Below are 26,554 nucleotides of genomic sequence, written 5' to 3' on the forward strand. Positions count from 1 at the left end.
CGACTCTGCATCGCTATTGGCTGCGGGTCTTATGCAGCTGCTTGTCAACAAGATGGCCTTCCTCATCTCGCCGTTTTGACACTGATTATTTTGGTATCCCCGAGAACATACCGTAAAAGCTTGTGTCACTTCTAAATAGATAGTGGTCGAGCGGCTGTTGATATTCCTAACAAGGCCTACAGTCAGCTAGACTGTGTCCAGAGAGCTGACAAGCACGCCATCCTCGTTGGCTGCCACTACTAAGACAAGGTTGATAAATAGAAAGTAGCTGCTGGCTAATGACGACGTTAGCCTGTGAGTGAGCTAGCTTAGCTACGTGGACACGGATAGTTAACTCGTGTCACCTGCATTTGACCAGACAGACTGGTTGGAGCGAAATTCAGCGAGGAGACACTTGTCATCGACAGCCTGTTGGTTAAGAAGGTTGTCTGCTTCAGTTAAAACCACTGAGGTAAGCCAGCTGCCAAAATACAACGCTCGGGGTCTTTTTAAAAAAAATCGTAGCTTGCTAGCAAGCGCTGTCATGTTATTATGCAGGTAAGTTGTGCTATTCAGCTAGCAACCTTGGTAGCTACTAACCGACCTGTTTGCTATGTGCGACTACTCATTAATAATCTATATGAAGTATTCAAGTCTGTAGAAGATTTTTTAGGTTACCCTCGACGTTAGGTTATGTTAATTATTAAAGTGTTGGAAACTTGGCCAATAAGGTGATGGGAATTTTTACGTTACTATGCCGCTGTGTAAGCTAACTGTTTGCTACTTTCTCAGCCAGCTACTGGATTCCCAAAGACATTGAGATGATAACGAGCATCAAATGATTACAATAATAACAACAACAAATAAGAGTATTTGTTTCTGGATGGTGTTTTGTGATGCCACACTTGTTGGTTGAGAGTGTGGAGAGGTTGGCAGTATTTCAGCTAGTTTTCGGAGTTGTTTGGTTACCTTAAACACAACTAGGAAAGGTAAGGGATAACCTGCAGGCCTCCGAGAGCGAAGACTAAATACTCCGTGGCACAAATATCTAGATGTATGCACTGCGATAGAAAATAAAATAAACTTCTCTTTCGTATAATGTTGTTTGTTTATAAGCCCATATGAAGAAGTCTAAAGGAAATCAGTTTTTGTGACTGTAGCATAATACTCTATTTTAAAAAGTCAATCTTACACGGAGTTCAGTTTGATGTGATTTTGTTTGCGAGTGTTTGATTTGCCCTCCTCCTTTCAGATGTTCAGTTGGATAACACTGTTGACACAGTGGCCTTTGTGATTGAATCAAAACTTGCATCACAGTCTAATTTGTGATGTTTCAGCACAAACGTGCAGACACACACAGACGCAGTGAGTCCTGCAGTCTACTCAGCCACACTCCCCAGGTGTCCAGACAGAAAGCCTGCTCTCACGTAATGTTCCTGGGCAGACTGCTGGAGCAGTGCGCTCTGCCCTATTGTTGTGTTGACAGTTTGCAGCAAAGCTGGCCTGCTGGCTGCTCGTCTGTTGCATTGTCTTCATGCAGGGAGGGAGATTGAGCTAAGGCTTTTTGGCATGCTTGGGTCCCATCATTCGTCAGCTTTTGCCCGTCTGGCTGAAATGCTGTGAAAAAGAGAGCGGGAGAGCTAGAGGGTGGTTGGAAGGAGTTTGAGTTACTCTCACTCAGTGTTATTCAGGCTGACTTCTTTGCAAAGATGGCATTAGACCAGGAGCTGACAGTCTTAAAGGGAAAAACAGCAACACCATCTTAAGTTAAATGCTTTGGTTCAGCATCTGCTAATCCGCCTCGTTAAACCTTAAATTAGAGTTTACAGGGATGTAGTACACTGTGTGTTCAGAACTGTGCTCACCTGGTGAGAGTGAAACTGCTCTTCATTTGTATAGGGAAATGAGTCCCTCCAGCAGAAATGGAGTTTTGATGTAAAAGGTCAAACCTGCAAATTTGTTCTAACAGCAGGATTTTGCGAGCAAATAAATACCTTTTTATATGTGTTGTGTGGAGCTATATTGTGTAAAACATTTGCTTTTGCAGTTGTGTAGTTGACATTTCTTCAGTAGGCTTCAGCAGCACCATCATTGCATGAGATGGGGCAGTAGCTCATATTGTCCATGTCATACGTGGTGTTTGCATCTAGGCTGTGGAGTTCGGTGTGTACTTTCTACATGCGCTAAGTCATTATTGTTGTTTTTATTCTTTTTTGTTTATTTGGCAGTTTGTGTATGTAAACGCACAGTTAAATAAATTGGTGGTATCAGTCGCTACATTTGTTGGGACAGGTTTGGAGGGATTAGTTTGTTACAGGATGCGTAAACCCAAGCTTTTATTCGCAGCAACTGGCTCTAATGAATAGGGAATAACTTTCAATTGCTGGTCAGTCTAGTACAAAATATTATAACTGAAAGAGAAATTAATCTCCAGCTTTGTATAAAAACAAAACAGGAGTACACCTTCTCTCACACATGCTCTTTATGTGCAGACCTCAAGTATACACAAGTCCACGCATATACGTTTGTTTGTTTGTTTTTTTTGAGCAAACTGATTTTAAGATGAATTTTTAATCATCATATTTATCACTGTTAGTTTTTACAAACATGGCTAAATAAACCAACATACAACTTGCTATTCACAAAGTTCATTACAAATATTACAAATAACATATTGTGAATTTAGGTTTATTAGACAGCTGCTGCTGCTTCTTATTCTTGTGGTGGTGATAATTATTGAGGATGGCTTGTAGTGAGTGCTATAAATAGCTGCAGCAGTATATATTGGTGTGCTTTTCTTGTATAAACTGATGTGCTTTTGCCTCTCATTAGTAGTGTGGCAAAAAGACTACTTTTAAAGCTAAAAATAGGTGTATAGCACAGCCAATAACATTTGAGATTTATACATTTTTACATCTTGATCCACAGCATAACAGAATAAATGTGTAAGTTCTTTTCTTTGTGCATACTCATAGTTGAGTTGTGAATAAATTTTTATGAGTGTTCTGCATTGTACTGCAGTGCACTGTAATGTGGCTTAATAACACAAATGTAGACTCAGAAGGGCAATAATCATGGGGCATGATCATTTGAGGATGTTGAAATACGATTCAGTGTGTCATTTGCAGTTTGTGTCACAATTGTTACACCCCTGGAATAGTTAAGATGACAGGTTAACTTCAGAGTTTCATAATTGACTAAATCACCGTCATAACGAAATGAATCACCTTCATATCTCTATGTCTCCTTAAAGGAAGAGTTAAACTGGTCAAACAACTAATGCGTTGTCATTTAAATATATACTTATTTAGCATACACAGACTGGAAATTGCTGTTCACCTGGGCTGTCTGGTTGCATTCGTGTTCTGATGTACTATTAGTCAGTCATCTGACAACAGATGCAAGGAGTTATGCAATATCAGTGGAGCTGCCTGTTAAGCTTTATGGAAACGGAGAATACAGTGAGTGAATACAGAGAGCAGGAAGTAAAAGAATAGACTTGCTAAAACCCAGAGGAGCAACCTGGCTGAGTCCCACTGCTTGCCAGATTTTCATAGAACTGAGCAGTTTTGTTCTTTGCCAGTGCCAACACATCCACGAATAGAGAAAGAGGGTTTTCTCCAACCTTCTTTTAATTCTGTTTTTTGTTAGTTTCCTTATAGGTAGGAAAGTACAAGGAAAATACAAAAATAAAAATGTGACTGTTTTTTGTTTTTGTTGGTTGTGTGTGGGGTTTTTTGTATTTAAAAAATGTTTTTAGATTTTTATTTTTTATTTGCCATTTTTATATTTACAGGAATGTAGGTGCTATAAAGTCTGGTCTGCAGTTTAAAGTGGCTGATGTGTTGCGTGTGAGAGACTTCATAATAGATTGCTGCTGTGGGCAGGCATTCTCTCTTCTGACCCCTCTTGTTATGCCATCCAGTAAGGTATGAAAGATGGATTGCTTGCAGTGAGAATAGGGAGAGAGAAATGGATAAAAAGGAGGCCGAGAATAAAAGCGTTCAATAGACATCTGTAAGGGGTCGTGGAGCGAGGCAGGAAAAAGGGCTCGCTAGCTTCTTTTTCTTTTTTTCTTTTTTTTTTATATTCCTCACAACAGTATAATCTCAGCTCTTAGCCGTGTTGTTGCTGTGTGATTATAGAGGAAGCGTTTGAATTGGTTCACCACACTGTGTGGGTGGTGTTTGGTTTTTGCACCTCTCTGAGCTATTCCATTAGTCCAAATGTACAAAGCACCACCCATCCAGTGTGTCAGACGAGAGGCACAACCAACGAAAATGGAAAGCAGGGTTTGGTAAAAAACAGTCATACAGTAAACAGGTCTTCAATTAGCTGTGTTATCAGGCAAGGTAGGTTCGAGAACTGCCAACCACTCTAGTTTATGTGATCCATTAAAACACACCCTGTATGAACTTACATGGCCATTTCTCCTTAGCAGTTGGGATTACAATACATAGATGATCACCAGCTTTTGCACAGTGCCAACTTGTTCTATCTGGGAATATTTATTATGGCCTGTAGTAGAATAATGTCCCCTGTCACCCTTTCTAAGAATGGGTGGAGGAAATCGCAAGAAACATTAATCATAACTGAATGAAAAAGGGTGGATGCAACCTCAGGAGAACAGTGTATGACGTAGATGAACTTCAGCACCAAACGGGTACTGTAGCAGTCAATCAAAAGTTAAACACAGAAAATTAATTACAGATAAACAAAACTGCTTTTTGTGAAAACCTCACTGGAGCGAGATCTGAGCAGACACGCCACACAAGAAGCAAGAGAGGGCTCAGTTGTTGATATCATTTATAGTATGACAACTAGACATGTCAACATGGTGTTCAACACAGCGAGCAGTTGTTACTGCTGTTGTCTCATCTTGCCATGGCTGTAAAAACTTCTCATGCAGTGTAGGGCTGTCACAAACGATTATTTTGATAGTCAACTAGTCACCGATTATTTTTGCGATTAGTCGACTAATCAGATCCTGCGTCCATTGGGCGTAAAACGTACAGCTTATTGCACCAGCATGCGTCTGCTCTTATATATCGTTATTACTCTTCAATCCTACTTATTCTTGCGTCTTTTGGGATCTTACAAAGCTTCAAACGACATGTTAACTATTAGATTAGTCGACTAATCTTTAGAGTCTTCACATTATTTATATAGGGGTCAGGATGTCCCCGTCAACATAGTCTGACAGTCGTTTTTAACAAAATATTGCCATGAACGAATCAAACATGATTCAAACTACATTTAAGCTGGGGTGGGTGGTCAGTTTTTACATCTGTATTTCTGTGGTTACATTCAGGTCTGCTTTAACAGTTTAAACATATTGCTTACGACTGACAGATGAGGTGTAATTATTCAAGCTGTTCTCAGATGTCATGGACACTTTCAGGTTAGCAGTGTGCCGAACATGTTGCTCTGTTGCCACTTGTTCTTTAAGTGTGCCGGCACGTTCCTGGCAGTCCATACAGCTGGCATAGCTGCTGATGCAAAGCATGCTGGGTGGACTAAAGGCTTTCCCTCTTAGCCTGCAGCATACGCTCCTTGGCAGGGAGAAAAGGGTGAGGACAGGGAAAAGGACTACAACAGTTTCACTACTAACCCGCCTTCTCTGCTGTTTGCTAAAAATAGATCCATCATATGCCTGCATGCTCCTCCCTGTTTTGCCTTCTATCAAGTCCTCTTTGAAGCCTGGAGATGCAGAGGGAGCGGGGGAGAGAGAGGAGCGTCCATTTGGCTCTTTTGTGTTCTGTCTTTCATCCCTTTCATCTGCAGGCCACAGACCCCAAACCTGAAATGGAATCCCTTTAATTCGATTTTAGAGGCTCCAAAGCAAGTGAGATGATCTTGGTGCACAGTAGCAAATGTAACCGCTTAATCAGGTTTGGCCAGAGTAGGAGGCAGACCAGTTGTGATTAGTCCAACAGCAGTAGGATGATTGTTCTGTTCTCACCCCTTTAGCGGCGCTGAATGTGAACTCTGTGAATACTTCACAGCAGCTGTTGAGGACAGCCCTAGTTGGCCATTGATTATCTGACTTGATCTCAGCACTGATGAACACTGGCGAACTGCAGTTTAACTTTTTCTCTTCTTCTTTCCTCTTCTACTTCCTTTTCCCTCTATCCTGTCGTTGTAGGTTGTATGCCCAGCGCCCATCAGGTTGGCTCTAGGACAGGGAGCCGACAATGAGAGCTCCGGGTGTTTGCTGGCCAGTGTAGATGCCGATATGCCACGGTGGTCCGCATCCTGATGGACCGAGACACCTTCTCCCACATCCGGCTGTGGTGCCCACGCCCCTTTGGCACCTACTCCCAGAACAAAGCTAGGAATCCAGGCTCAGGGGGGAGTGGTGGAGGTAGTGGTGGTGTGGCAGGGTCCCCCTCCCTCTGCAAGTCTGAGCCCTCTTCAGGTGCCAGAAATGAAGATGTAGGGATGATAGTGGGGGTGCAGGAGCAGAATGGAGAAGAGGAGGGTGTGGGTTCAGAGAACACTCCACCTGAACCTGAGCTTGACTCCAGCTCCCTCACACAGAACCAAGCCACTCAACCCCCTTCAGCCCCTCCTACACCACCCTCCTCTGGGTCCCAGATGGAAGATGGCCGTGTTTTGTTAGACACCTGGTATGTTATTAAGCCAGGTAATACCAAGGAGAAGATTGCCTTCTTTGTTGCGCACCAGTTCAGTGGAGCTGGACAGCCTAGACCCAGTGCAATGAAGGTAAGGAGGTGAAACCGTAAAGAAGTATTGTATTTATTTATTTTGTAGTTATATAATTGTTTTTGTAAGATATTTTAGTTAGAATTGAGACAAAGACCTAAATGCATTTTTTTTTTTTTTTAAACAGGTCAAAGGTAACTGGGCGACTGACTGCAGTAAAGCCAAAAGGCGGAGGCGATGTTCATCCTATGACCCTCCAACACGCTCCCAAGCTTCAGAGTCACTTCTCAGCAATGACCCCTCCCTTACACCTCCCAGCCCTGATGAACCACAGCTGGGAGGGGTGAATGAAACGGACCTGCTTTCAGTCGCAGAGATGGTTGCCTTGGTTGAGCAGAGGACTGCCATGGCCCTTCAAGGGATTGTGGGTGTTCATGGTAACCAACACCACCACCAGCCCTCTATTACCACACAGAGCCCGGGCCTTACCCACCACCAGCACACTCTCCTGCGGGGCACAGTGTCAGACCCCTCTCCTATGGTTTTTGTGTCAGACAGTTCCAGTGGTCAACCCTCCAAAGAGGTCCAGAAGTCGTCGTCTCCCATCCAGACAGACCAGCAGCTTGAGGAGCAGCAGCAGGAGTCATTCAGGGTTGCCCAGGCCATTGCGCACTTTGAGTCCCAGAACCTGGAGAATCAGCTTCATCTGGGCCCTGGTTCTGGAATAGAGTCCTGTAATCAAGACAGGGGAAGGGAGTGTAGGAGAGGAGGTGAGTCTGGTACGGTAACACCTCCTCCACCCCCCAGCCACAGTCATGGTGAGGTTAGGATAGCTTTCAGAGTGTCAAATCTGGACCCACGGTCTCAACTGGAGCCAGCTGGCAGGTCCCGCTGTATGTTTATGAGCTGTGGTGGTGGGAGTAATCAGGCAGCAGCCAGGGCCAAAGAGAAAATTACCTGTGACCTATACCAGCTTGTCAGTCCCTCATCAAGAGACCCTAGTAGTCTGCTGCTTGCTGCCACAACTGCTACCCCGAAACCAGATGGAGACCTCCATCACCCTGACAGGCCGGCCTGTGGCAGCCCAGACCCAACCCAGGAGCTCTCTTCTGGGGAGAAGAAGGCTGTAGGTGTAGGAAGGGAGCGAGTGACTGGTTTCCATGTGGAGGTGGTGGTGACAGGTGCTGTGGATCAGTGTGTGTTTTATGGCAAGGACAGTACAGAGAATGTGCAGGAGGAGACTGTATGTTTTGCTATGCCTAATGGGGGAGGGGGCAGTGGGGGTGTTGGAAACTCTACTGATCCCTCATGTGACGATCCCCCTCCTGGACAGCTCTTTTTCCTTCAGCCCCCTCGGGCTGAGGAGGAGGATGTAAAAGGAACGGGCCCTGTCAGTGGGTCAGGAATGTGCTCTTTGGACTGCGCCAACAACAACAGTCCTGGGGCAGGGGTGGCAGTGGGCTCAGGGGAGCGGGCGACCCGACCAGACTCTCCTAGCGTTGGAGAAGACTGTTCAGACCCTTCACTGTGTCGCCTCTACCGTCATGTTTCCCATGACTTCCTGGAGATCCGCTTTCAGATTCAGCGACTCCTTGAACCTCGACAGTACATGCTACTGCTCCCTGACCACATCATGGTCAACATCTTCAGCTACCTGCCAACGCGCTCGCTGGCAGCCCTCAAGTGCACCTGCCACTACTTCAAGGTATTGATTGAGACATATGGGGTGCGGGCTGTGGATTCACGGTGGAATCAAGACCCTCTCTATAGAGATGACCCCTGCAAGCAGTGTAAGCGACAATATGAGCGCGGGGATGTTTCTTTGTGCCGTTGGCACCCCAAACCTTACCACCATGACCTGCCTTATGGACGTTCCTACTGGATGTGCTGCCGGCGTACAGATAAGGACACGCCAGGCTGCCGTGTTGGACTCCATGATAACAACTGGGTCCAGCAGCCTGCTGATGGCTCTCAACCCATCCGCACCAAGCGGGAAGACAGAAGGGAGGAAGCTAGGTAGAGAAGAAAGGGCACACCTCACATATACCAACTCTCATCTCATTCTGTGCACCTCCTTCTTTCCCACTCTCATCTGATCAGAGGACAAACAGGAACAGAGAGGATCAGCACTCCAGGACTGTTTTGTTTTTCTTTGCTGCAGCACTCCTTCCTCATACCTGCCCTCAGTAGGAGGTGTTTCAGTGGTAAAGAAGGAAGAGAGGTGTGTCACTCTCCTTGCCTTGTTTGTTTTTGTTTTTTGAAGCCCTCCAGAATCCCTCTCTCCCCCACTGTGCTCCAGAGTGGTCACTTTGAAAAGTTTCCATACCAGGGTTGGGTCCCCTACTGCTGCTGTTATTCAACCCTTTTTCTGCCTCTTAATCATTCGGGTTCTTGTCTAACTCTGCACATGGTTGTTAGGTAATACATGTGAAAACTTTGCAGTGTATTTGATTGAGATTAGCATTCATAAAGTGACGCATAAAAATGTAATGCCCTAGAGCCTGCTTATTATTATTATTATTATTATTATTATTATTATTCCCAGAACTTGTTCTATGTTTCTGTGTCGTATCACAAACTTCCATGTTTGCTGTACAATGGTGCTTCAAGGAATGAGCTGTACCGAGTCCAACAGATGTAAAACTTTTCAGTGGTGGAATGTTCAGCATTAATATAGAAATGTGATTGTATAAAGCAAACTTGATTTTTTTTCTTTTCCGTTGTACAAGGTTGCCATTTGTACCTGTCCTGCACCATGCATTTCTATTTTCTGAATGTGCTGTAATGTTGTACACGTCGATCAGTCCCCTGATAATGCTGCTGAAATCATTGCCTGTGTCACTGATGTTAATTCTGAAATAGCCATTGGTTAATTACAGGCACAGTCTCTGCACACTGGCTGAGACTGAGATTTTGGGGCCGTGTCATAGTTTCAGATTGGACCCTAACCTTGCTGACCAGCCATAAAGAGGAGCCACTGAGAACTTTCTGGTTTACAGAGAATCATGGGAGATGAACCTGATTAAGTTCAGGGGGATTGAATTGGGGGGGGGGGGGAGAAACTTGATGTCACTTTGGAAAGGCCTGATGTCACTTTTGTATGGTTTGATTGACTTGGTTGTTTGCTGTTTTTTTGTTTTTATTTTTTTGTTTTCTTTTGCTGTTTTTTGGGTGTGTGTGTGTGCGTGTGTGTGTCAGTGTCAGATTGTTTGCTGTTGTATTTGCTTTTATTTTGAGGACTGAGTTCTCCCTGTACCAGTCTGTCACCCTACTCAACCTGCAAAGATTTATTTTTAAGTATTCTATGTTTGTTTTAACCCCTAGCTCTCTTCCTTTCTTCCACCCCCTCCGTCCTCCGATCTGGCAGAGGGCAGTGTTTGCCAAAGCTGTCATTCATGCTTTGAAGTGGGTTAAACCAACTACCACACGCCGCAGAAACTCTCTACACCAGCTTCCAGCCTTAAAAGCCCCCCTACCTCTTACCCACCCTGCAGGAGACTGAGGCATCAGATACCTCACAGATGATCAAGAGTATTGGGAGTCGCACAGGACCCTGTAAGTGGCTAGATTTCAGATGCTCAACAGACTTCATTCAGCTCTTCTGGATCCACCCAAAACTCTTAGAGTGGGAGTGTAAGATGAACAGTGCCTGGTGACTGCTCTGACTCTCCATTCTTAGGGAGGGGAAACAAAAAGCCTCCGCCTTTCTCTCTCTTGCTTTTACACTCCCAGACCCCCCCCCCCCCCTCCCCCCTCCCCACAAGCTGACAGACTGGACATTAAAGAACTGATGTGATGAATGATGCTGAAACTCTGCATGGAGATGGGAAGGTGGTTGGATAGTTATGGGAGACCTCTGTGGGTTCCAGATGTGTACAATGCTCATGGGAAATATCTGCTTAAATAAAAACAGAAGTGATGATTAAAACTGGAAATCGGAATCACTACCTGGTTTGTGTGGTGTCTCAACAGCCAAGTTACGATTACAAGTCAATCTGTGTCCCTGCCTATGTATGGAGTAATATTAGAGCCGACTCGATTATTGGACACAATACAAACCACCTTTTTCCTTCCCTTGAAACTGCTTTTAACGGAAAAACGGGAATGAAGATGGGCACAGTATGAGCACACATGTTGTTGGGTGGTATAAAGCAACTCCAAACTTTCCACTGATTTTCTTTTTTTCTTTTTTTTTGTTTTTGAGACGGTTTTAGAGGAGGTTAGAAAAATCTTTAGGCTTTATTGAGTTAACTTCTATTAGAATTCAATCTTCACACCTTTCGAGATCGACCTGTGATTGAATCACGATGTAACCGTATACAGTAATGGCATTTTAACCTGATAAAGCATTTTTCAGACTGCATTACATATGCTTTTTAAAACTGGACAAAAGTAGAGAAGGACCATGCTGTGTCAGAATGCAGCATGGTTGTATATTTGCACGTGCACCTACTTTGAACTACTTCAAAATAAAGAAAATAGCTTAAGTGCAGTGACCAGAGTTTGCCAACAGATGGCAACACTTGTATTTATTTCTAGACATTTAAAAATCCACCTTCATTAAGCAACATAAGGACTCTGTCATGCATAGTATCCCCACATGAAAACTGCTACAGCCATCATGATGAGAGCGTTGACGTCCACTGCGTTCTTCCACACTGGGTCCTCACTGATGTCGGGCATCTGCACCGGTTCCTCAGGTTCTTCTTCGTCATTGGTCGGGGAGGAACTGCCACCCTGGCCAAAGAACCGTTTGATAAGTTGGCAGATCCCAGACTGCTCTTCCTCTTCAGCCACTGAAAGGGAGAAATAGTTTGTAAGCTGCTTTAGTGAGTGTTTCTTCTGCTTTTCTCCATCACTGCGATTTCACTTTGTTTCTTACCTGCATCGCTTTTATTCTCCCTCATCCTCCTGCTGGCCTCTCTCCTGGCCCTCCTCCCTTTTTCCTCTTGCTCCCAGTCCAGATCTTTTCTCTCCTCTTTGGAATGACGAAGGCTGAACACCAGACGATGAAGCTGGAAGGCATGTTTTTGTCATAAGCATTTGATAAATAAGGCCTTATTTTGGCCCTCAGTGAATCAGTGCTGTGTAAATCACTTACATGCTGGTCATCTATTGGCTCGCTGCAGCAACTGACCAGCAACACAAGCGCTGAGGTACAGAAGAAGAGGATAATGGCAAAGTGGAGGTAATGGATCCCACACACCAGGTAAGGGCAGCTGGAGGGGAAAATACAGCTGCCGGTACCAAACCAGAACTCAAGCAACATCCGACACAAACCCATCAGCAGACCACAAATCAGGCCCCAGAAGGCACCCTGCAAGTGGAGGAAGATGAGTGTTATGTCATATAACTGTGACTACACCTGGTGTTTCATCGCTGTAATGTTGGCAGACGATGTCTCACCGTTTCATTGACCCTCTTAACAAACACAGCCAGGAGGAAGACGGTGGCGATAGGGGGAGCCAGATAGCTGGAGACGGACTGGATGTAATCAAACAGCTGACCGCTCTGTGCCGCCTGCACCACCGGGATCCAGCAGATACTGACAGCTACAATACACAGAACCCAGACTCTAAAGACCAGAGAAAATATGAGAGTTTGGTAAATCAGTCCATATCAGTTCAGTTTTATAAACCTCTGCTGTTTATATTACTTTCCTAGGAAAGGAAATGAAGAACTTCTCGTATGACGTCTTCAGCAAAGTGTAATTCTTTAAAACTCTACTGCTTGTTATTTAACAAAAGTTTCTGACATGCACATTATTACAGTGTTAGATGTTCATATTAAACATGTTGTCACCTCTTGGCCAGGACTCCCTTGAAAAAGAGGTTTTTAATCTCAATGGGACTTTTCCTGGTAAAATAAAGGTTAATAATAATAAACATGGCCATAGTTTCAAATAATAAGGTCAGTGTGTGTGCAACAAGTTCTTTTTGGTTATTTCTCTACTCCTAGTTCATTTTGACGAGCAAAGTAAGAGCAGATATTCTTAAAACGATCCTCTCAGGGACGCTGCTCTGGCTCCAAACCTTCAATTTACGAGGGGCTGCCAATCAGTAGCAAGTTAGCCTACACGGAGCTAGGGTTAGGGTGATGAACACAAGGGCCGTCCAGTATAAGATAAATACGATTATGTTAACTGTGGCTAATGCAGGGTTACTCAAGCAGAGTCCAAGAAAAGGACCTCTCTTTGGTTATGCTGGTTTTCTGTAACATTGAGTGTTACAGAAAGCATGCTGCACTGTACCTGCCTACGACGATGAGCTCACGCTCAGTGGCCTGTGGTCTGATACGGGTCCAGATGTCCATGGTGAACAAAGTGCTGCTGCTGTTAAAGATGGAGGCCAAAGAGGACATGAGAGCAGCCAGCATCACAGCCAGCATCAGACCGCGCAAACCTGGACAAAAGCGTGACAGGAAGCAGAGCAGGGGTCATGTAAGGCAAAAATAACCATCTTTTTTTTTTTTTTTAAATGTAGCCAATAATTGTGTCCTTACCATCCGGCATTATTGATATCACCAGTTTAGGATAAGCTATATTGGAGCAGCCCACCTCAGTCCCACAAATGTTCTTGCAGAGTTCAGGGACCACACAGCCAACCTCATCTATAAAAACACACACACACAACGTTCAGACACATCACCTGCCTACAGCAAGTCAAGCTTACAAGCGAGAGTTCAAAAAGCTTAATGGAATTATGGTCTTGGATTTGAGATGAGTCACTTTTGACGATTCGGTCTCAAAAGAGCCAGGCAGGTTCATAAGGATGCAGTGTGCACCTGCCACTACTAGTGTAGCCCACAGACCTGGGTAGAGAATCCTGCTGATCATGCCGGGGAACACCATGAGGAACATGGGCAGCAGTTTGAGGTAGCCGCACATGATGCAGCCGGCCTTCACGTCTGTGATGCTGCGAGCTGCGAGGCACCGCTGTACAATCACCTGGAGAAAGACACAGACTAACGATATGTGCCTAAAGGTTCAGACATTTGCTTTAAAGTAGCAACTGTTAATGCAGTAATTCTGCATCTTATGGGCCTTATTAGTGTAACACAGCATGTGAGGATGCTTTACTGGGGGGCAAATGAAATACTGGTTTGCTAATGTGTTTTTCTTTCATCCTTCACCAGCTAGACTATTTTTCTGTATTGTTGCACTCCATTGGTTCCTCCTCCTCCTCCTTGAGGACAGGCGCCCTTGTACCAGGTTATCAGCTTGACTTCAGTGTATCGTAAAGACAGTTACAGCAGTGTATGTGCGCTGCAGCTGGCTCCACAGTGTAGCGATTTACACATTCGACTAACAAGCGAAAGATTCTGGGTGGAGACATGAATCCCTTTGGGGTAATGCCAGGAAGGGAATAAGACTGTGAATAAAAGAGCTGCCCAAAGTAGGTTCTTCTGTGAGCTGCAGTAAGCCTCTCTGAGTCAGCGGTAGTGTCCGCTGACTGCATAAACAGAGAAGTTGAGAGAAAGGCTACAAAGTTTGTCTTTAACTATTGATTTTTAAGAACTAAATTACTAATACTGGTAAAGCGTGCCATTTAAAGTTGTAACTCTGACAACATATGTTGCTGTATTTCACCTTTTATGGTAGTTGAAGCTGTTAGAAACTGGCTGAACTCCCTGGCTCCCCAAACCAAAGTGCTTCCACTGATATAAAAGTCACCTGATCTGTACACCAGTACCAGATGCCCCCTATTGGAATCCCAATCAGCACCCCGGGCCAGGGCAGGTCCCCTGCAGCTGGGTCTCTCAGCAGGTTGAAGGCGTCCGCTCTGGGGGTGTAGCAGTGGGGGGAGATGTTGTAGCGGTGGGGTTCCAGGGAGGTGAAATTAAGCGGCGTGGCGGAGCTGTATTTATTAAGCAGAGCGCTGTAGCCCCCGACTTTAGCAAATGCTAGAGGTGAGAAGGAGAAAGCATGAGGATAATTTGTGCTAGGACCCCTCCCTCTAAGGCTGATGATGCTTAAAACACACTCAATTTCCCAAAATCTCAAACAGGACTCTTGCTTGTGTGTGTAAGCGTGTTGTGTTTTTACTGTTCAATAGTCCAGAACTCTCTTGTTGTGTCAAACTGATATCCTAACTGAAGACATGAGTCAGCTGCTGAAGCAGCACTAACTGCTCAGAGGATTAGTTAATATTCTACACCAGTACTAGACTGTGATTTCAAGACGTTTTAGTAAAGAATGGTTGTAGAGTCAGCAAAAGGTGTGGTGGGGTTGCATGTCTGCACTGTCAGCAAACTGTACACCTCTACTGTAATGAAGTCAATGATTGCAGACCCTGGTTAACGTCTTTCCTGTTGTTGTGAAACTGCTGGGGACCCAGGTGTGACCCGCGTGTTGTGTCGTGCTGCAAAGATTGGACTCACAGAAGCCGGTAAGGACAAAGGCCCCAGCAATGATGACAAAAGTCTGAACTGTGTCGGTGTACATCAGCGCAGCCAGCCCACCTGGTAAGACACACACGCACACGCACACACACACACACACGCACACACACACACACACTGAACTACACTGATATGGAAAAAATCTCTGCAATATTTTGTCAACGTAAAGTTGTCAAGAAATCAGAATATAGGACCCTGATATTATTTTTTTAGTCTAATGGGGCGAATTTTAGTATCATTGCATTCTGCAAAAGACCTTTCATTAAACTCTCTCTGCGCTGTGGTTGCACTCATCTTTTAAACTCTGTAAGCCAGAGCTTATCCTACAAACTACAAGTTCCCACATCCAAGGTCTCCCTGGTGATATCACTATAGCAACATAATAGTTATATGGTTTCACATGTGTAAAGTTAGTGGAGTAGACCTTAAATAAATAACTATTTCATCCCCTGCTAAATTTGGAAGTTTGCTAACTTGTAAAGAAATGAATGGTCTCTAATTTTTATGGTAGTTTCATTTTAATGGAGAGAGACAGAATATCAACTCAAAATAGATTTAAAAAATTAAATAAATGTTAAAAATTGATTCGCATGTTTTTGAGTGAAAAAAATATTTGTCTTGTCTTGGTAGCCGGGGATCGGTCCGCCAGGGCCTCCGCTCCTGGCCGCCGTCCGACTCACATTGCACCCAACCCCTACAGTGCCTCCTGCGGGTGGTGGACCTGCAGGAAGATGGGCCCACATCCCTTTTTCGGGCTGTGCCCGGCTGGACCCCATGGACTAAGGCCCGGCCACCAGACACTCGCCCTCGGGCACCCTCCCTGGGCCTGGCTCCAGGGTGGGGCCCCGGTAACCCTGCTCCCTCGATAGTCTTTTCATACGGGTCTTCTGAATCGCTCATTGTCTGGTCCCTCACCCAGGACCAATTTGCCATGGGAGACCCTACCAGGGGGCAAAAGCCCCCAGACAACATAGCCCCTGGGAACCCTGGAACACACAAACCCCTCCACCAAGATAAGGTAGTGATTCGCGGTTTTCGTCCTGGTCGCGGAACACTGGACTAGCTCTTTATCCTCTCAAGGATACTCGAGGGCGCATGGGAGTTTGCCCAACCAGTCTACATGTGTTGTGTGGACTTGGAGAAGGCATTCGACCGTGTCCCTCGGGGGGTCCTGTGGGGGGTGCTCCGGGAGGCCCATTGCTACGGGCCATTCAGTCCTTATACGACCGTTGCAAGAGCTTGGTTCGCATTGCCGGCAATAAGTCGGACTCGTTCCTGGTGGGTGATGGGCTCCGCCAGGGCTCCCCTTTGTCACTGATTCTGTTCATAATTTTTATGGACAGAATTTCTAGGTGTAGCCAAGTGGCGGAGGGCTTTCACTTTGGTGGTCTCAGGATCTCATCTCTGCTTTTCGCAGATGATGTGGTCCTGTTGGCTTCATCAGGTGATGGCCTACAGCTTGCCTTGGAACGGTGCGCAGCCGAGTGTGAAGTGGTGGGAATGAGAATTGGCACCTCCAAATCTGAGGAAATGGTCCTCAGCCGGAAAAGGGTGGAGTGCCCACTCCGGGTCGAGGATGAGTTCCTGCCCCAAGTGGAGGAGTTTGAGTATCTCGGGGTCTTGTTCACGAGTGATGGGAGAAGGGAGCCGGAGATCGACAGACAGATTGGTGCTGTGGCTGCAGTGATGCGGACGCTGTACCGGTCTGTTGTGGTGAAGAGAGAGCTGAGCATAAAAGCGAAGCTCTCAATTTACCGGTCGATCTACGTCCCTACCCTCACCTATGGCCACGAGCTGTGGGTAGTGACCGAAAGAACGCGATCGCGGATACAAGTGACAGAAATGAGCTTCCTCCGAAGGGTGGCTGGCCTCTCCCTTAGAGATAGGGTGAGAAGTTCGGCCATTCGGGAGGGGCTCAGAGTAGAGCCGCTGCTGCTCCACATCGAAAGGAGCCAGCTGAGGTGGTTCGGGCATCTGACAAGGATGCCCCCTGGGCGCCTCCTGGACGAGGTTTTCCGGGCATGTCCCACCGGGAGGAGGCCCCGGGGCAGACCCAGGACACGCTGGGGAGATTATATCTCTTGGCTGGCCTGGAAACGCCTTGGTGTGCCCCCGGATAAGCTGGAGGAGGTGGCTGGGGAGAGGGAAGTCTGGGCTTCTCTGCTTGGGCTGCTGCCCCCGCGACCCAGCCTCGGATAAGCGGAAGAAATGGATATTTGATCCCCAAGCAAAACAGGACTTAGTACAGCATGAAGAGACCCTTGTTGTCGAACACGTCTCTTATACTTGGTCACCAGGTTGGCTCACATCTCAGCAGGGTCCACTCCTCTTTACGGAAACTCTCTAAATCGTTTTGGCTTCTTGGCTGCTGCTTGGCCACTCAAAGTTTCATGTGGCTCCACAGATTTTCTACAGGATTGAGGTCTGGAGATATGCAAAGTCACTACCTTTCAATGGACTGAAGTCATCTTGTACCCTTAGCAGAAAAACAGTCCCCAAGCATTGATGTTTCCCCCTCTATGCTTGACTGTGAGGATGGTTTTCTTTGGGTCATACTCAGCATTTCTCTTCCTATAAATATGGTGGGTTGAGTTGATGCCAAAGAGTAGTGTTACTGATGGTATTTTTAGTGACTGTGGTCCCAGCTGCCTTCAGATTATTAACAAGCTCCTACCATAGAGTTTTGTGTTGTTGTGGAATTTTCTATTAAAAAAGTCTACAACAAGGTCAGCTGTGGTCAAGCTACACTGCTCAAAAAATAAAATAAAATAAAGGGAACATTTAAACAACACTATGTAACTCCAAGTCAGTTACACTTCTGTGAAATCAAAATGTCCACTTAGGAAGCAACACTGATTGACAATCAGTTCCACATGCTGTTATGCAAAAGTACAGACAACAGTTGGAAATTATAGGCAATTAGCAAGACATCCCCAATAAAGGTGGTGACCACAGACCACTTCACAGTACCTATGCTTTCTGGCTGATGTTTTGGTCACTTTTGAATGCTGGCGGTGATTTATCTCTAGTGGTAGCATGAGATGGAGTCTACAACCCACACAAGTGGCTCAGGTAGTACAGGTCATCCAGGATGGCACATCAATGCGAGCTGTGGCAAGAAGGTTTGCTGTGTCTGTCAGCGTAGTGTCCAGAGCATGGAAGTGCTACCAGGAGACAGGCCAGTACATCAGGAGACATGGAGGAGGGCAACAAACCAGGAGCAGGACCGCTATCTCCACCTTTGTCAAGGAGGAACAGGAGGAGCATTCCCAGACCTCTGCAAAATCACCTCCAGCAGGCCAGAAATGTGCATTTGCTCAAACGGTCAGAAATGACTCCATGAGGGTAGCATCAGGGTCCAACGACCACAGGTGGGGGTTGTGCTTAGAACCCAACATCGTGCAAGTCGTTTGGCATTTGCCAGAGAACACCAAGATTGGCAACTTCACCACTGGCGCCCTGTGCTCTTCAAAGATGAAAGCAGGTTCACATTGAGCACATGTGACAGAGTCTGGAGATGCCATGGAAAACATTCTGCTGCCTGCAACATCTTCCAGCATGACCAGACCAAAACAAAAGGCTATACAAACCTCTACAGTGAAATCCTAAGCACCTAAATCTAAATGTAAGAAAAAATTAGAATTTTCCCCGTTACAGTGTTGATCCACCTCCTTTCTCGTGATCTATCCCTGACATCCTTTTACAACTCTTTGGTCTTGTCTGTCTTTGGTCTAGGCTGTCCATATGGTGATGGACAGCCAAATCTCTAGAAGCCATAATTCTGGCTGGGTTGTAGGGGATCAAATACTTATTTCATGTACTGTATAGATCAGGGGTGGGGAACTCCAGGCCTCAAGGCAGGTGTCCTGCACTTTTTGGATCTCACCCTGGGTCAACACACCTGAATCAAATGATTAGTTCATTACCAGGCCTCTGGAGAACTTCAAGACTTGTTGAGGAGGTAATTTAGCCATTTAAATCAGCTGTGTTGGATCAAGGACGCATCTAAAACCTGCAGGACAGCGGCCCTTGAGGCCTGGAGTTCCCCCACCCCTGGTATAGATCCTACCATACCTGTAACAGTGTACAAAGCTGTTATTAACAGAAGGGCGATGACAGCCACGTAGATATTCCATCCTAACGCCTGCTGGATAAACACTGCTCCTGAAAACATATCCACCTGGAGAGAGACAGAGATTGAATGAAGAGAGAAATACACACAATAGGGACAGTTTTTTAAAACACGTGTGCACTAATGGGATCACTTACTGAGATCTTAGTCAAAATGTACAGTAACAGTGAGATAACTGACAGGTAGAGGCTGATTCTGGTCCCACCAAACCTCTTCTTCAGATACTGAGGCATCGTGATCACCTGCCACAGCACAACATCTCATCACACCAGTGAATGGCTACACTTTATGATGCCTGAAATACAGCACAGGCTGAACTTCTTACCCCGGCTGTGAGGTAGACAGGTACAAACAGCCAGCCGAGCAGCAGCACGATAAACAGAGCCTGGCACATAAAAACGAACAACACACAAAAACACGCGACATATTTAGACCTTCTTCCAGTCACTTGTTGTCATTTACAGTGTGTCTAATGTAGGCAAATAAGGTGACTGTTACACTCCACTCAAACCCTCCAACGGCGATGCCGCCAGCCGCCCCGGTGCCTGCCAAACCAACAAAGTGACCACTGCCGATGTTGCTGGCAAACAGAGACGCACCAACCTGCAAAAACCACACGAGATGCCGATCCAGCAAAATTACAGGAGCTTTTAATAAATAACTGATCATTAAATTAATTAAACTGGCATTTCAAAGGCTTAAAATCACGAAAATTATTGAATATTTGGTCATTTTTGCCACAAAAGTGTTGAGAGGGAGAGAGAGAAAATTTGAGATCTGGCACTACATAAAAAACATATACTAATTAATGCAATCAAATGAATTTTGATGCCCGGGACTTCTGCTTCGGGATCTGTACATACACTTGATGCATTACTCGACTCTTCCTCCGCACAAAATGGACTGGTTACTCCAGTCAGAGGCACTATCACAGGAAAAGGCGAAAGAGATCTATGAAGCACGCAGAAAACGTAACAGTAAAACGCAACACTGACACTGCAAGTAAGACAAGAGAAACTATTTCAATGTGAATTTGTGATTGTTACAAGTGAAACAGCAAAACCAATAAATATTCTCTTCACTGCTGTTTATTTCTATGAGATCATTAGAGGTGTTAAACTTTAAACTTCATATGTTTAAACATTACAGGTTCCTCAGTACTGTAACGTAATAACTGTGCTTCATTTGGTGTTGTTACTAGGATGTGACTCAGCAGTTATATATACAGTACTGTGCTAAAGTTTTGAGATACCCTTTATTTCTTTATATATTTGCTAAGAAAATGGAAAAACATGCAAACATAGAAACAATATATAAGCTAAAAACAGAGTTTCTATCCAGGTATGCTTTTACTATACTGGCAGTGTGTTTGTGATCATTGTCATTCTGACAAACAAAGCTGTTGTCAATCAGTTATTTTCCAAATGGTTTTGGATGTTGGTTTAAACTCTGACGATATTATTCGTGTTAATAATTCCCTAAAACCACTCACAGAAAGCCAGCTCCAAACCACGACAGTGCCTCCATCATGCCTTGCAGATGAGTGTAGACACTCACTGTTCAGAGATATACTGTACGTCTCTGATAGGTCAAATCAAATCAAATCAAATCACTTTTATTGTCACATCACATGTGCAGGTACATTGGTACAGCACATGTGAGTGAAATTCTTGTGTGCGAGCTTCACAACCCATATGGAAAAGAAATAGTAAAAACTTATATGTGATTAAGTAAATCATATAAGGCTTACATGATTTACTCATGAAAGTGGCCACTTTCTCATTACTTTCATACATTGTTTTAGTAAGTATCCAAAACATACAAGTTTCATTATATAATTTTTCAAGGGCTCTTATATCTGTTTTCACTCTTATATGCTTTTCATACAAGTTTCACACAAGACAGATACAAACTTTATAAGATTTATATATATCTTTTCCATATGGGAAGCAACAGAGTTGTGCAAAATACAAAGAAGGTTAAAGAAATGCAAACAAACGGTGTGCTTTATGACAGGCTGCTAATAACAAAATGCCTAAATATACAAAAGTGGTTCCTCTCTTGAGTAAAGCGTCTTTTTTATGCTTCATAGATTCATATTTTAGTAGAAGGACTGTACTGGGGGGGGTAATGTTAAAAACTGGTGACTTGGAAGAAAAATATCCAGAAACGTGGCTCAAGACTTTTGCACAGTTCTGTATAAAACCTATTCCTTCAACAGAGTATCTGTATAACACTTAGAGCTTACTTTGAATAAAATAATCAGTGAAAACATGGAGCTTAGAAACTCAGAACATAACCTGCTCCAGATCAGTTTGTGATGAGCAGAAGTTTCCATGGTGCTCTAGCCAGAGAAAGAGAGCCACTTCATTAATCTCACCTTTTTGCACAACCTTCAGGCCAAAAAATACAACTGAATGAGAGAGAATGCAACAGGAAAAGAAAAATGGACACATTCAGACATACAAATGTTTTCAGGTCAAAATGCAAATAGTTTGTGGCGCATTTTCAATTTCAGAACTGATGATGTTCGGTTGAAGCCTCATATTCAGAAATTTAGCATTTTTCAATGCAGGAGTGTGTGCTCATTCACAATCACTCACATTTATGGGGGATTATTATTTGATATACTGATCATGTTTTAAGATACTGCAAAAAGATTCTATGCAGATTCAATATTTAAAAATCCAATAACGATAGTATCGTTTTTATGTATTGGCTATTTATACACCGCCTTTGGATAAACCGCAAAGTATAGCACAATTGTTTTAAAATTACTTCAAACTTTGGTATTTCTGTGCAGCGCCTATTACTGGCTGATGAATACAGTGAAGATATTAAGCCAATAACAGTTTAAAGTGTACATTTATTGTGTATCTACTGAACTCACCGGCCACCACGTCATGGTACGACCGGCCAAGAAATATCCCCCAACTGTCCCACGATTGGTCCGAAACATGGACTGGAACATGGAAAAGTGCGTAAACATCAAAGATGATCAGAATAATCAGGAATTCTCTAAGGCACACTTACCCAGACGCCAACACTTATCACCACAATGAAATATCCAACAATGATGGAGATGTCTGCTGGATTGCTGATGGTCACCTTGTCTGCCATTGCTCCACTTGTACCTAAAAACACTCTAAAACTTGACTTGATATGATTCCTTAGAGGAAACCTGCTTTGGGTTTACCTGCAACTTTTCTTCAAGTAAAGCTTTTTTAAAAGTCTTGTCATCTACAAAAAAAAAAAATACACCTACATTTCTGCATCAACTTGACTACAAAGATGAGCAGCAGTTAGGCAGCAAAGTTGGGGCGACTGGTCTAAGTGAGAGCTCTGGTCACTTTTGACAATGGGCAGATTCAGCAGTTTATTTATTAGAGTAATTATTAACACTAAACCATGAAAAACATGCCTTGAGTTAAGTAGCTCCACTGGATTGAATTAATATTTTACATGCACAATTACCCACTTTATGCATGTCCTGCATCTTTTATTCCCACAACAACCCGTAATGTTACCAGTAAAGATGGGTACTTTTCCTTATTTTGGTCAACGGTTCACTAAACAATGATAAAAATATGATTATTGCAAATCATTGTGACCAAGTCAACATAAAAGGTTCTGGCATGTCAAAAAAGTCACAGTCACAAAACACAAAAGCAAAAAAGTCCTTTATTCATTTGATAGCACTGCTTCCATTGAAGCATCCATTTGCCTTCCAGTTCACAAATGTCATTAAGTAATACAAATTAGGGCAGCTTCTTTGAATGGGCGCACGGCATGTGAGCCCTGGATGTGTGCGAAAAGCTTGTGTAGAACACATTTACGCCTCAGCATAGAAAACATGCATGCGTACAGTCACTTTTCACATGTCACACAAGCTGTAAGCACACCGAGGGAGAGGAAATCAGTTCGTCTGACATTTCCGGGGTGACAGCTCAGAGCAAGTCAGGGGAAATAATTAACAGGCAGTGTAGTGTGGAGTTTTCTGGAAACACAAAACAAACAAAGAAACCCTCACTGGTCAGACACACACTGGTATGAATTCTTCCATATCAAATGTCTAAAATGGCAAACCGTGAGCAGAGACCATTACGGTCTCATCATGAGAGACTCGCATTACCAGCTCTTCCGTGAAACTTCAACACCAGGTTGGACTGACCTCACCTGAGGGAGAAGAGAAAGCTGCCAATCTACTGGCGGTCATATTTCAGCTAATGGCAGTGGCTCAGTGAAAGGCAGGAAGAAGCAAAAGTGAAACATCGGGTGCATAAGTTTTTGTGGAATGGCATTTTTTTTTGTAGTTTTGCTTCAGCACAGTACTAGAGTGGATTTTAAACCATCAACGTGATTAAAGTGCAGATTTCCAGCTACAACTCAAGGGGTTTAATAAAAGTATTGCATTAAATGTTTAGGAATTACAGCTGCTTTTATACGCAGTTCCCCATTTCCAGAGGCTCAAAAGTAACTGGACAACTGACTTAAAAAGCAGGGTTATGGCAGTTGATGTGGTTCCATGACTAATTAAAAGGAAAAAAAAAAAGTTAGGAGTGAACAAATTCAACAATCTGAACCAGCAACACCAAAAGGCCTGAAAGAACCCAGAAGACAACTTAAGTTCATGTTGAATTATTTCCATGATTAAGCAAAACAACTTCACAACATCTAATCAAGTCAAGGCCACTCATGAGGAGTTTTGTGTATGAAGAGACCTCTCCATGAATGGAAATACAGAAGGTTTTCAACAAGTTGTGAACCACTGGTTATGCTCAACAACTACAAAGTCAGACTGGACATCATCTAAAAGAGCCTGGTTAACCAGGATGAACTTCCGAGATTAACAGCTCACCACATTATATGAAAAACATGGAGGCAGCGTTATGGTATTGGCATGTATGGCTTGGCAGTGAAACTGGGCGACTCATCATTATAGCTCATGTGACTGCTAACAGAAGCAGCAGGATGACCTATGACGTGTATAGAGCTGTACTCTCTGCCCAGACAAATACAGAAGAACTGATGGGACCGTGCAAACGGATAATGAGCCAAAGCAAACTGCAAAGGCAACTCAAGACATCCTAAAGGCAAAGAAATGGGATGTTCTTGAAAGGCAGAGCATCTCAAAGGAGGAAATACAGCATTGGTTCTCCATGAGTTCTAGACTTTAAGAAGTCATTGACTGCAAAGGATTTTATCCAAGTATTAAAAAAAAAAACTATCATTACACTCAGACACAATATACACCTTGAATTAAAGCTGAAAGTCTGCACTTCAAGAGTGGTAAGTGGTGCAGTGATTAGCCTCACGGCAAAAAGGTCCTGGGTTCAAATCCAATCTGTGGCCTTTCTGTGTGTGCATGTTCTTCCAGTATCTGTGTGGGTTCCCTCCGGATACTCTGTCTTCCTCCCACAGTTCAAAGGTTAACTGGTGTCCTTTTTTTTTTTTTTTTAAATAGCCTGTAGATGTGAAAGGTTGTCTGTCTATGTGTCAGCCCTGCAATAGACTGAATTTGCATCCAGGGTGTACTGCACCTCTTCACCTATGACAGCTAGGATTGGCTCCAGCCCAACCGCAACCCTGAATTTGATAAGTGACAGAAATGATCCACTGTGGTGTTGTACAAACTTACGGCAAAGAAGGTGGCAAATATATTAAAATTTTGTCATTTCCCAAAAACATATGGAATCCCCTGTACCAACAAAGCACTTGGAATAATTCTTATCCAAACTGGACTGATTATCAGCAGTGAAGAGGAAAAGGGAATCCTGAAACTCAGCTCACGTCCATGTATTTAACAAATATAAAGCAAGAATAAATTAGAGTAAGCAAAGTATCATTTAGTATGCACTACATAAAATAAAGACCACAGTATTTAATGGGGATGCACAGCCTAGGAAGTCACTATGGCCACTAGAAATAACTTGCTGCCTATGAAGCGAGCTGGGAAAATTGGAGAAATTCCACTTTTCCAACCTTGAAGGAGAAACTATTAGCGCAACATTTTCAACTGGAACGATAAGAGGACGGTTTGACTTTGGATTCTGAAATTATTTATCAGTGGAAAGTGGAGAAAAGCGGATTTAGAATGAAACAAAACAAAACCTGACCGTGACCTAATCTCTGTGGCATCTGAATAATTATTAGTGCGTTTTAGAGTCACAGCAGATCATTTCTGAGCAGACCTACAGGACATCCAGGAAGTGCAGTCTCAACACAAATGTTTAGAAACAACAAAAGACTTAAAATACTTTAAAAAAATAAATAAATAAGGTGCAATGCTACTCAATGTGTGTTTAGATAGTCCATAACCTCCATGCCAAGTACATTCAAAGTCCTACGGCTGAAGCTTCACGTGTCTGCTGAATCAAGCAGAGACTGAACTGGCTTCAAGATGGAGGGAAGATATGTAACAGAGTCTAGACACAAGGATACTGAAGGTCAAATTCTAAGAGGGGTTTAGATATCACATTAACTACAAAGTTAGTTTCCTTCAGCTGATTAAAAGAACTCACTGAATGTGTTAATACAGTCTTTCATTTTTTCCGTTTCTCCCACTCGAGTGTTTTCTAACCAAAACACTTTTAAAGGGGACATATTGTTCTCTTCATTACTTTCTGGAATACATGTACTGGTTACAATGTGACCTGGGGCCCGTTCTTCGTACCTCGCTAAGTAAGTTAGCTGGATTTGATTGTTGACGATTTCGCGTGATCTTGGATCGTTCGGTTCCCCGAAGCTCATCCGGGACTTGCTGCCATAGCTATCACGTCTTGTTTTTGTTTTCCTATTCCTATTCTGGGCAGCCACTCAGAAGAAAGCTGGCGTAAAGTGGGCGGAGCTAAAAGAGTCTAGGTTCATACAGGGAGTGACTTGAAGGGTTGCTCAAAGCTTAGTGTAAAGGATAACATTGGGGTTTCAGACAAATATAAAACTTTTTTTTAAAAACGTATTAGTCAGAATTACCAGGAAATTCACTTCTGTTAGGTTACACACTCTTTGTCTAGAATATTTATCCCAATCATGCTCACATGTGGAGGTTGTTAAGATAATATAGCAGGGCCACGATAGGGAATATGTAATAAATTAAAAACAATGAACTTAAATAGCCGTAAATGATTAGAATTAAGATATCTACAGTAAATAAGTTATCATATAATAAGTTATCAGAACTCATAAAAAAAACAAGGTGAATTGGCCTTTCATTGCTGTAATGGCCTTGTTGACTAATATTGGCATCTCGGCAAGTACCATGGCTTTCAGATATCAGTTCCAAATGATTTATGTCAGATGAAAAAAGAAACATATCAGCTTGTTATTCAAAGTTTTATCAACCACAAATTTCTTGATATTGTTGATCTAAAAAAAAAA

General features: G+C 43.7%; 2 protein-coding genes across 2 annotated transcripts; one reads left to right on the forward strand and one right to left on the reverse strand.

Moving 5' to 3' along the window:
• Positions 1-10,586, forward strand: fbxo46 (F-box protein 46). Its single transcript, XM_082501870.1, has 3 exons — positions 1-451; positions 6,125-6,705; positions 6,833-10,586. The coding sequence occupies exons 2-3, from the start codon at positions 6,238-6,240 to the stop codon at positions 8,663-8,665; spliced, it is 2,301 nt and encodes a 766-aa protein (XP_082357996.1). The 5' UTR covers positions 1-451; positions 6,125-6,237; the 3' UTR covers positions 8,666-10,586.
• Positions 9,822-26,544, reverse strand: slc5a2 (solute carrier family 5 member 2). The gene is made up of 15 exons (XM_082501871.1): positions 22,211-26,544; positions 22,068-22,139; positions 19,676-19,780; positions 19,503-19,562; positions 19,315-19,419; positions 19,120-19,225; positions 15,025-15,105; positions 14,318-14,547; positions 13,456-13,591; positions 13,147-13,254; positions 12,896-13,046; positions 12,052-12,220; positions 11,747-11,962; positions 11,528-11,660; positions 9,822-11,441 (listed from the first exon to the last, which is right to left on the reverse strand). The coding sequence occupies exons 1-15, from the start codon at positions 22,295-22,297 to the stop codon at positions 11,227-11,229; spliced, it is 1,974 nt and encodes a 657-aa protein (XP_082357997.1). The 5' UTR covers positions 22,298-26,544; the 3' UTR covers positions 9,822-11,226.
• Positions 26,545-26,554: the final 10 nt, after the last annotated feature.

The sequence above is a fragment of the Aulonocara stuartgranti genome (genome assembly GCF_965226115.1).
Source record: "Aulonocara stuartgranti genome assembly, chromosome: 14".
NCBI classification, from domain to species: domain Eukaryota; kingdom Metazoa; phylum Chordata; class Actinopteri; order Cichliformes; family Cichlidae; genus Aulonocara; species Aulonocara stuartgranti.